Genomic DNA, 11,598 nt, shown 5'->3' on the forward strand with positions numbered 1-11,598 from the left:
AAATACTACAGAAATTAAAGTAATCAAATGTAAAATAAAAATGGCTAGTCTTCATTGTAAAAATTAAATACAGATTAATGCTTACAGTTAAAGTTACTTAGTCAAGAGCAGAGTGATTTTCTGTCTTTTGTTCTTTAATTAAAATGACTGACAGCAGCAGCAATATTAGATAGCTGTCACTTTAAGAGTTTATGCATGGATCCAATATACTGTTACACAAGTGTTTTCTTTCAACCATTTACGTTCCAAAACTGACTCAGTTTACCTAAAAACTCGCCAAACTCGCATTTTGACTATTTTGTGTATTTGATTTACACACATTTAAGAGCAGTAAGCAATTCATTTTGGTACTTGTGACATACAAGCTGTTTGAGAGGCAGCTTCATGTGTGCGATGATGTGTGCTTATGTACATCAGTGGTGCGTGTACTTTGTGTAAGCGTGAAACCTGAGGGAATTTGTTAAATTATGCACAAAACAAGCACTATTTAATTATGCTCTCCTCGTGCAGCTGTAGCACTCCGTTCCCTCGGGGGTCAAAACGAACCGAAACCCTAAATTTATACTTAATTGTTTGTCCAGAAAGTTCAATATTTCTTTCAATTTTTAATGCAATTTTTTGGGAGATTGTGTTTTTTTATTTTATTTACCACTAAATTTTATACATAATTTAATTATAAAAGAAATCAGTTCAAAAAGTCTCACATTGGGTATCTCTGCTGATCTCTTGTGGGGAAACAAATATAATAGCTATTTAATGCTAGCATGAAATTCCAAGACTCTTGGCACTAAATGGCCTTATAGCTCTATATGAAGCAAATTAACGGTTCCTTTTTTACTTCATCAGTATGCATTCAAGCTATACATTTAGACATTAGGGGTGGGCGGTATGACCAAATTTCTGTTTCATGGTATGACTAATTTTATTTCACGGTAACAATATATTTATGTAGTTATTTTCGAAAAATCGGCAAAAAGGGCTTTGTATGATAAATAAACCCAAATACTTTAGAAATGAAAAGTATTTTACCTTGTTTGATTTTATTTGGTAAATTATTTCTTTGGTAAACTATTTTGATAGCTAAATACAGTAAACAAAACACACTCATCAACTTTTAGATGAACTGCCCCCAATTGATGAATATTAAATACAACTCATAGGTGCAATTCAATGTTAAATAAAGTGTTGCTGAATAATTTTTCAATTTCATGTTATTGCTTTACTTCATCAATTAGTTTATAATATCTGAATATTTTATATTGAACTTTTCTATATTCATAATAAATTAGTTACCTCCTTTTAATTTTTTAGGTTAGTAATACTGGTAAATTTTTGCCATGTTTGCTTATTATACTGCCTTTTTAAGGGGCTTGTTTTGCTCTTTTTGTGATATCTGGCAACCTGTCACCTGGAACTTTAATCAAGGGAAGTTCAGAAGTGTCAAATTCAAGTTCAGAAGTGACTAGAAGGAGAGCAGCAGTATGAAAACCGAACAGGAGCTACTGTTAGTGTTGACTAAGTTTAAATTATACACACCTTGTAACTGCGTCATTATTTTTACCATAGCCCGGTGAACACACCGCGCTCCCTCTGTGTGTGTGTGTGTGTGTGTGCACACGCGTGTCTTTTGCATTGGGCATGTTCTATAGTCTCATGCCTTCATTTGTTTGTTTTGACTGAAGGGAATGCTACTATTTTTATTATAATCACATAAACCCCACAAATCAAGACCTTTTTTTGTGTGTATTCCAAGTTCAAGCGCAACAAAGTCCTAAGATCTTGGACCACTCCGATGAATAGGGGTGGTTAATTGTCTGATTTCCCGATTCGATTACGATTATTGAAGTCCCGATTCGATTAGTCAGTTTTCGATTATTAACGATTCTCGATTAGCGATTATTGATTTTCCATTTCACAACAGTAAACGAAAATACACTACAAAGTGATTGCAGTATTAAAAAAAAGTCAGCTGCTGAATTACTTAACTCTTTTATTGAGTAACAACAACTCAGCTCGCACTTTCTGTGTCGTGTAGTTATAACTTAAGAATTATTTGTATGTAGCTTATGTTCTGTAGAACACAGAAATGAATACATCACATTGTGTTGTGACTCATCAAGTTGAACTAAACAATAAAAAATAAATGAAAGGCTTATTTCCTTTAGGAAGTAGATCAGAACCAACATACTGTAGAAATTGGACAATTTTCTTCTAGAAAGACAAGGTGTTGTTCAGGTGGAGGAAGACTGTAGGTTGCAGTCGAAACATATCAAGGTAAAGAAAAGGTTTTCTCTCCACCTGAACACCTTTCTAGAAGAAAATTGTCCAATTTAATCATTAAGAAGACAAAATGAACATTTTTGAACAACTTACTGTAACTTCAGTAACACCTATAGGCCTGTCATGATAACAAATCTTGCGGGGCGATAAATTGTCCAAGAAATTATTGCGATCAACGATAATATTGATAATAAAGTCGTTCTGAGACCATTTTCTTCTAAAAAAAATGATAATGGCATAATAATGAAGGTACACCTTTTCAAAGATCAATAAACTTTTATTTCTAAAGACTATTTAAATAAACAAAACAACCAAAAACAATAAAAGCAATGGACTCTGTCTCTGTGTGAACAGAAATCACACATTGGTAAGTGCATTTTTTGTTAACAGAGAATCATATCATGTACTGTGTGAGCATGCGTCTCAGATGAGTATGTGCGCTAGTTTGTGTGTGTGTGTGTGTGTGTGTGTGCTCGCGTCTCATGAGTATGTGCACGGAGAGTTTGTGTGTGTTCCGTCTCATTGAGTTTGTGCCTCCGTCTCATTGAGTTTGTGTGTGTGTGTGCTCGCGTCAGTATGTGCGTGGAGAGTTTATGTGAGCGCGCGCGTCTCATATGAGTATGTGCGTGCATGTCTCATATGTGCGTGGAGAGTTTGTGTGTGCCACGCGTGTCTCATATGAGTAGGCTATGTGCGTGGAGAGTTTGTATGTGCGCGCATCTCGTGTGTGTAGAGTTTGCGTGTATGTGCGTGAGCGACTTTAGGTGTGTCGTTGTGCATTTCATATGTATTTGTTTGAGCATTCAGCAGTATACATGTATGTTTGACTACTTAATATATGTGTATGCAAGTGTTTCATATATGTGTGCGTGAATCAAGTTTGATATAAGCCCTAAACGGCGCCTCATATGAGGGTAAGAGAGCGCGCGCGAGAGAGAGAGGAACGAGCGAGAGGTAGTGCTTGCGCTACGGCGCTCTGCAATCAAATACGATTGTAAATAGGCTCAAACAGGCTTTTACACACCTGCTCTAACTCGCTCTGGCTGGTTAAACCATAGACAGTGCGTTACACGCGCTTGCTAACTGGAACTGGGCGCGTTCGTGACGTTCAACTTCCGGTATAAAATTTTTTACAAAATAAAATGGATTTTTTTTTAAAAATAAATAAAAAATCGATTTTTGAAGATTTAATAATCGATTCATACTCGTCCATAACATATTCGCGATTAATCAATAATCAATTTTTTTCACCACCCCTACCGATGAACACTAAATTTTTAAAAACTGGCAACAAAACAGACGGTCACCGGTCCGAGCATGTGGAAAACAGTCTGATTCTGGACCCTGACATATTAGAATGATTTCTGAAGGATCATGTGGCACTGAAGACTGGTGAAATGATTCTAAAAATTCCTCTTTGCATCACAGGAATAAATTACATTTCAAAAATATAATAAAAAAGAAAACAGTTTTTAAATTGCAGTATTTAAAAATACTGCTGTTTTTACTGCATCTGATCAAATAAATGCAGCCTTGATCAGATATGGGATTTTCAAATGCATTAAAAAAAGCTTACTGACCCCAAACTTTTGAATGGTGCTGTACATTTACATACATAAACAAGCAATGCTCAATGTTGGGTATATTCTTAACTTGGGTGATACCTTTCTGTGCTCATGGTCAATCATAACATTGTGTGGTTTTACGTCTCTGTGCATTATTCCCATACTGTGGCAGTAGTCGAGAGCCTAGGGATAAAAGAGCGAAGATAAGCATTATATCCAACATCAGTGCAAAGCAGTTGAGCTCTGTGTAAAGTTTTCACAGCAGCTGAACATTCTTACTAATACTATGTGCACTAAAACTGTTTTCCCATTACAAATAAGCCACCAAGGCAGATATTGGCTGGTTATGATGTAGCTCTTGCAACCCACTTTTAAAATGGGCTTAAAGGTGCTCTAAGCGATGTCACGCCTTTTTTAGGCCAAAACATTTGTCACATACAGCAAACATCTCACTATCCACTAGCTGCCTGTCCCCTGAACACACCCCAGGCTCCACAAATGGCAACAAAAATAAACTGTAGCAACCCAAATCATGAAACATAACGGTGTTCCAGTCAATAACCGACAGGAAGGATTTGGGGGTGGGGTTAGTGCGCGTACACGTGAAGGGGGGTGTGGAGGCCTGCAGAGGGAAGATTGAATTATAATCTCTACAAGTTTGACATGGCCGACACACGACCAAAGAGAGAACGTTCCGATGAACAAACAGTAAAGAGGGAAAAGGATAAGAAACGCGCAAAGTCCCAAAATTTACATCGGAGAACAATCTGACATCAAGGTAGCTCTGTTTTTGCTGGACAGATGGGTAAATAAATTTTTAGGACGTTCATGTTCGCCTAACCAACATAAGGATATAATTAACAAGACCTATGCAGTCAGCGCTAACTTTGGTGAATACAACACATAGGTTTCAAGCAGCTAGCGATCAATCTCTATTGTAAATGATCAAGCAAACTTCTTTATTCTATTCATGAAAATACATTATTTATACCAATCACATACAATTAATTTGAAATTTCCTTTACATTTCCATGATCAGAAAGGAGCAGATGGAAGAATAATATTCTTATATTTATCTGCCCCCTTTGTAGACATCAATAGTAGATGGCATTAAGATTGTTCCCTCCACCATCACCTAAAATGTATTAACATACATAAAGAATATCATTAGCACTGTTCCCTCCACCATCACCCAATCTCCAACATATCTGATCTTTATTTAAACTTTTATACATTGACCACATACAGTCCAATTCAAAATTCAGTTTGATATAAATCAAGTTGTTTTTTTTATAACTTTTTAAATTCCAAAATATTTGTACAACTTTTTAAGTCTTTCCTTAGAAGATTCCATGCTTTTACTCCAGCAACAGACAAACACATTAGTTTCAGGTTTGTTCGTGCTATTAGATGTTTAAAGTCATACGGCCGAAGTAAAACATAACTTTTGTAAGTCATGTGGAAGAGCTTTACTTCTAGCTTTAAACATCACTAATAAAGTTTGTAATTCTACAATGTCTTTAAGTTTTAACAATCCTGACCTAATAAAGAGTGGATTTGTGTGGTCTCTATATCCTGCTTTGAAAATAATGTGAATGGCTCTTTTCTGTAAAATAAATAAAGGCATAATATTACTATATGTATTTCCCCATATTTCTACAAAATAGTTGAAATAAGGCAAAATCATTGAACAATATAAAATTTTCATTGTATTATACAGTAAGCTGTATTTAACCTTAATCAAAATAAAAAGGCTTTTTGCCATCTTATTTTTAACATGCAATATATGACTTTTCCACGTCAATTTTTCATCTAAGGTGACTCCTAAAAATCTAATTTCAGATGGCTTCTCAATATTTACATTTATAGATAACCTGACTTCCTCTTTTCTTTTATTGTTGAATACCATAAACTTCATCTTATTCAAATTTAAAGATAGTTTATTTACATCAAACCACAATTTTAGTTTAACCATTTCATCTTAGATATTATTAGCTAAAGTTTTCAAGTCATTTCCTGAACTATATAAATTTGTATCATCTGCAAATAATACGTAGTGTAATTTTTTTGAAACCTCACAAAACTCATTTATATATAAAATAAAAAGTTTGGGTCCTAAAATTGAGCCTTGTGGAAGTCCACATTCAATATTCATACATTCTGACCTATGACCATCAAACTCAACATATTGTTGTTGTAAATAGCTGGTTAACCAATCCAGTACAACTCCTCTAATTCCATAAGTATATAATTTAGAAATAAGAATTTGATGATCTATAGTGTCAAATGCCTTCTTCAAATCAATGAACACTCCTATTGTGTATTTATTTCCGTCTATTGCTTTTGTTATGTCTTCAATAATTTTCGCGATAGCCAAGCCTGTAGACCTATTTGACCTAAATCCGTACTGATTTTCATTTAATAATTCATGTTTTTCAATAAAGTTATCTAATTTACAAACAAAGAGTTTTTCAAGCACTTTGGAAAATTGAGGTAGGAGAGATACTAGTCTATAGTTATTAAAAATATTTTTATCTACAGTTTTAAAAAAAGGTATTACCTTAGCTATTTTCATACTATCCGGAAAATCTCCTGTTGTAAAAGAATAATTAATTATATAATGTAATGGTTTAATAATACAATCAATTGTGTTTTTTATTATTTTCATATCAATACCATTACTATCCGTTGAGGTCTTATTTTTTAGCTTCTGAACCACAGATAATATTTCATTTTCAGTCACCTCACCTAGATACATTGACTGCATGATCCTATTTTCCCTTTTCCAGACTCCCCCTAACTGATCATTAGATATTGATATTTCGTTTGCTAAGCTAGATCCTACATTTACAAAAAATTGATTAGTTCATGGACCATTTCATCTTTTTTTATCTATTTCCCTATTATCCTTTTCAAAATATTTAGGTAGTTCCGTTCGTCCAGTCAGAATATTCCATGTAGCCTTTAAATTATCTTTATTTTCATGTAACATTCAATTATAATAGTCCTTTTTTGCTTGTCTCAATATATCAGTCAACTTATTGTAGGTATATATCAATATATCAGTCAAACTCACAGTAGGGCGACAGTTTGTGTGAATGATTGTTTTCCCCCACTGTTGGTTATGAATTCTAAAGTTCATTTATAGGCCATTGAAAACTTTGACTAAATTTTTTTACGACGGAGCCGTTGTTTATGCTCACTGGGAAACGCGAAGCTAAAGTTATCTTGTTAATATTGCATCCTTGTATGGGCACGGAAGCGAGGGGGAGGAGACGGGATGAGGAGGAGGGAGGGTCTTTGTTTTGTTTGACAATACTTCAAACGTCAACAAGAAGTGACATCACCCAACATCGCTTAGAGCACCTTTAAATAATTGTAAAATGGTAAGATCAATATGCACCTTTGTACTGGAGGATCAGTGTGATCATCTCACCTTAAGAATTTCATACATGTAGAAGCGAATGTCATAGTCTGATAATGTTTGATACAGTTGCTGTGAAGAAAGACAGTTTAAAACGGTTTACTACAACCTCAAATTAAATGCTTATAAATGATCTAAGGAGGGCCGACAAAACAAAACCATCTCTTACCTTGAAGTCCGTGTTGTTAACATGCTCAAAAACCAGCGCTGGTGTTCGGGACTGTGGATGGAAAAAGCAGAATGTGTTTTAACTCCGAGGGCACAAACAAACTTGCATATTTACTTGGAAAATGAATTAACCTTTCCAAGAAAATACTAGCAAGACATTATAAAAAGAGTTACAGTTGAAAACACACTGACACAGTCCTAAAGTTAGGAAGACAATGACAGTTGAACTCCCAAATATTTCAATAAACTCACCACAGGATCCTTTACGATGTCTAAAAGGGTTATGATGTTGGGGCCTCCTCTCAAGTTCTCCAGAATTTTTATTTCTCGTTTAATTTTCTTCTTTTTCACTGGCTAAACGTACAAGGGAGGAAAAAAACATCTTAAATATAAACTGACTTATCTCCTGTCAAATGTTCTCTGATGTGTGAAACCAAACATCAGTTGATACCTTGAGTATTTTGACGACTACTTTCTCATTGTTAGTGATGTTTATGGCTTCAAACACTTCACTGTATTTTCCCCGGCCAAGCTTTCGCACTAACTGATAGTCATCCTGATTTCTACACAATTCAAACATACAAAAGAGTACATACAATGTGAGTTTAACACTAACATGCTGAAAGCATTAGGGCTGTCACTTTTTATTCGATATTCGAATATGCATTTGAACATGACGTGAAATATCCGTATTCGAACTATAAATAAACTATCCGGTTTTTAAAGTGCCATGTTTAGCGCATTTTTTACAGTCTATGATTAGACCGTTTTTTGTTTTTTATTATTGTTTGCCATCTCATCCAGGAGCGGGCGCTCTAAACGTATTGTAGCGTAAGCCCGTGACCAAATCAAGCGAATAATAGCCTCCCTGTTTTGAAAATGGAAGATAACGCACAGAACGACAGCCCGAGCGGAGAATTACAACCTCAACTCATCTAAAAAGTCGAGTCTGGAAATATTTTGGGTTCTACAGCTACACCATATACCACTTCTCTCAACATTGACGCGCAAATCTGTGTGTGCCAGGCACGTGTGCACGCACTGAGCGCGTGTTCTCCACCGTGGGGAACATCGCCAATAAAAAGAGAGCCGCACTTGACCCAGATAAAGTTGATAAATTGGTGTTTCTAGCAAACAATATTAAGAAATGATTTGAAATAAGAAATGAGGCTAGGCTATAGGCCTTACTCCTGCTGTTTAAGCCGTCACGTTATTGTTTGTGCCGTGCTGTTTAAAACATTAAGTAAAAAAAATGTTTTCTGGCCTGAGTCCTTTTTATGACTGTCAGACTGTTAATAAATTTGTGATTGAATCTCCGTTACGGTGTTTTTTTTGGGGGGGGGGGGGGGGGGTCTCGTAGAAATTCAAATATATTCGAATACATTACTTGATTTTTGATAACCGTTCGAATTTGATTTTTCTCAAAAGTGACAGCCCTAGAAAGCATCAAACAATAATTGACAAGGCAGCACATTTGATCCAAGGCTTCGGAAAAGCAAAAATACTTATAACAATTAAATAAAAATGGCGTGCTATAAATAGCCAATTTTCATAAGTACTAAAAAATGAAAGCGAACACACCCCCAGTCCACCACATGGGATTCATAGTCCCAGTACTCTCTGGGTCGCTGTGTGTTTACATCAGGGTAAACTCGAGAGCGACTTGGGACAGGGCCAGACATATTCTACACACGGTATTCCCTGAAACACCTGGAAAGACAACAGTATAACATACTTTGAGTTTACAGGAGGATCTGGAAGATGTTTATCAAATCAAACAGCTTTGATAGCACAGTAAATAAAAGCTCTGAATTGCATCTAGACCAGGGATTTTCAAAATGAGATACATGGCTGCAGGTCAAATGTTTAGAGAAAAACTCTACAAAAACGTTCAAGTTTAAGTTAAATAAATGAAACGGGTAAATAAATAAAAGCGGATTAAAATAAGTAAATGGGAGAATTAATAAATACACAAATAATGTAACTTAATAGAATATAAATATTTTCTAAGTAATATTTTGACATTATTAATAGGATTACGTTTTATTTTTCCACAGTACAAACTGGATCTTTATACAAGAAACTAAAACCAATGCCTTTTAAATTTTAGAATAGGGCCCATCGCATGAACATGATTATATTTGGAAGTCCGTGGCAACTGAAGGATTGAAAACCCCTGATCTAGATTAATTTCATAAAGTGTTAAGCCTACTTATACATGTTGATTATTACCTTGGAGGGTTCCTCCAAGCAGCAAATGACAGGTGAAGCTGATGAAGGCAGATGTGATGACTTTATGGTGGAGCATAGGCTACAAAATACATTAAATAAGCCTGTAAGCTGATGATCAAATCAATTCAAAGTAAACCACTTTCATTTAAAATTCACTACATTCAAGCACTGCCACACAAACAACCCACCTGATTGTAATTCGAATGAAAGAGGACATCCAGGAGCTTTTTCAGGAGACACAGCAATCCTAAAAGTCCTTCCTCATGGCCCTCCAGATGCTGGAAAACACAAGGATGTTGTAAACTTTACAGACACCGCTGTGTAACATCGGCCTGAGTGTCAAAGTACTGATTTGTGGAACAACGTCCATTAATAACAAACTAGGTTACTGTAATGCCAGGTAGTCATTAGCCTAACAAATCGCTGTTTGTGACAAGACGTGTGATCTTCCTAAATTAATTACTATGATTAAAACCACACGAATTAGCTTAATTAAAGCAGGCATGGGAGAACAAGCACATTGGTGTATATATAAAAGCCGAAACTAGAAATTATTTTTAAACTCTATAGCCTCTATTATAAAAAGGAATAACGTTACTACTAAATTATTCCTTAAATCAATATCTTGTTTTGAGGAGCCACAGCACAGGCCTGGTGACACAGCCAAAGAAATCAGTCTAGCTCACTGGACAGCTTTTCTGCATTTGTAACTTTATCCACATATAATACACATTATTAAATAACTACAAACAGGTCATATAAGCAATATAATTACAGGATGTCTCAATTGTATTAGCAGCTTTCCTAACAGCTGTTAGTTAGCCAGCTAACCGCTAACTAGCATAACGTTTGCCACGCCTAAGCCATATCTAATTCATTTTGCGACACATTTAACTCATTCATACTCCAAATAGTTCATTTCAATTTAAAACTAACTACAGAAGCATAAATCACCCAATACATGAACCCGGGGACACATATCACAGTGTTATATCGCACAAATACTGCTAGCTGAACGTGGCGCAACACGCCACATCAAAGCTAACGCCATTCGCACAAAAGATTAAACAAGCGAATTTAAGGAAATACATACTAATTCATAGTCATAAGAATGATAAAACATACACGAAGCTTATATTTGTGTTTAATCGGTCCCAGAATTAATCCAGCCAGTTTATGTCGGTTTTTATAAAGAATACGGCGGGTTTAAGTGGTTAGCGACTAGCACTGGCATGCGCTAACTGTGTCGCCTGCAAATACCATTAGATACATTCACACAAGCATGTATTAGTAGTGCAGTGCCTTACACGTGTGTCCTTTTTTGAAATAAAGCGAAAAGCCAGTAAACATAAGAATACAAATATCAGTAACGTTAGGTCGTAAAAGCACACTGCATTACCTCTCGGCGTCTCCTGATGGACAATATGGCGGATACTGCACTGGAGAAAGGTTGCGTCTCATTACCTAGCCAGCTGCTCGAAAAGAACGTGTTGAATGCGCATGTGATGTCTCAAGATGCTGTCTACGTAGGCAGCTCACTAGTTTTTAAATCACGGCAAAAAAAATCAACAAAAAAAAAAATACATAACGCGCAGACACACAGACAGACCGGTTTCATTCTGTACATTCTGTATATTTGAGTAAACGTTTACTGTGTATTGTTGGCTAACATAATGTCTAATGCTCCGGCAATGTAACTATTTTTAACCATGCCAAAAAATCTCCGAATCTTAGATAGTAAGATTGACGTAAAGTTTCTTTCTTTTCTTTACTAGATTTTTGTAGTCTGTGTTGGTATATTTCCTTTATTATTTCGTAATTTATTTTACCATTTTATGTTTCAAAGTCTGCATTGTCAATGTTTTGTTTCTATTCTATTTTCTATTAAATTCCAACTAGTTTCTCCAATTTGAATATTCATCAAATTTG

General features: G+C 35.4%; 1 protein-coding gene across 8 annotated transcripts in view; it reads right to left on the reverse strand.

Annotated features, from left to right (window-relative positions):
- Positions 1-11,185, reverse strand: part of csnk2a1 (casein kinase 2, alpha 1 polypeptide) — a 29,159-nt gene extending 17,974 nt beyond the window's left edge. For 4 of the 8 annotated variants that reach the window (XM_077215738.1, XM_077215772.1, XM_077215747.1 and 1 more), the window contains exons 1-9: positions 11,069-11,185; positions 9,858-9,947; positions 9,670-9,748; positions 9,019-9,147; positions 7,889-8,000; positions 7,690-7,791; positions 7,439-7,489; positions 7,282-7,341; positions 3,945-4,028 (exon numbers count right to left, since the gene is read on the reverse strand). In XM_077215738.1, coding sequence (XP_077071853.1) covers positions 3,945-4,028; positions 7,282-7,341; positions 7,439-7,489; positions 7,690-7,791; positions 7,889-8,000; positions 9,019-9,119 — 510 coding nt within the window. In that variant the 5' untranslated portion in view covers positions 9,120-9,147; positions 9,670-9,748; positions 9,858-9,947; positions 11,069-11,185. Of the gene's footprint in view, positions 1-3,944; positions 4,029-7,281; positions 7,342-7,438; positions 7,490-7,689; positions 7,792-7,888; positions 8,001-9,018; positions 9,148-9,669; positions 9,749-9,857; positions 9,948-10,762; positions 10,784-10,976 lie in introns of those variants that run through there. The other 4 variants (XM_077215755.1, XM_077215781.1, XM_077215800.1 and 1 more) reach the window with 3 other exon arrangements.
- Positions 11,186-11,598: the final 413 nt, after the last annotated feature.

This window comes from Siphateles boraxobius, unplaced genomic scaffold (genome assembly GCF_051911475.1).
Source record: "Siphateles boraxobius isolate OS27281-9 unplaced genomic scaffold, OSU_SipBor_1 12, whole genome shotgun sequence".
In the NCBI taxonomy this organism is placed as follows: domain Eukaryota; kingdom Metazoa; phylum Chordata; class Actinopteri; order Cypriniformes; family Leuciscidae; genus Siphateles; species Siphateles boraxobius.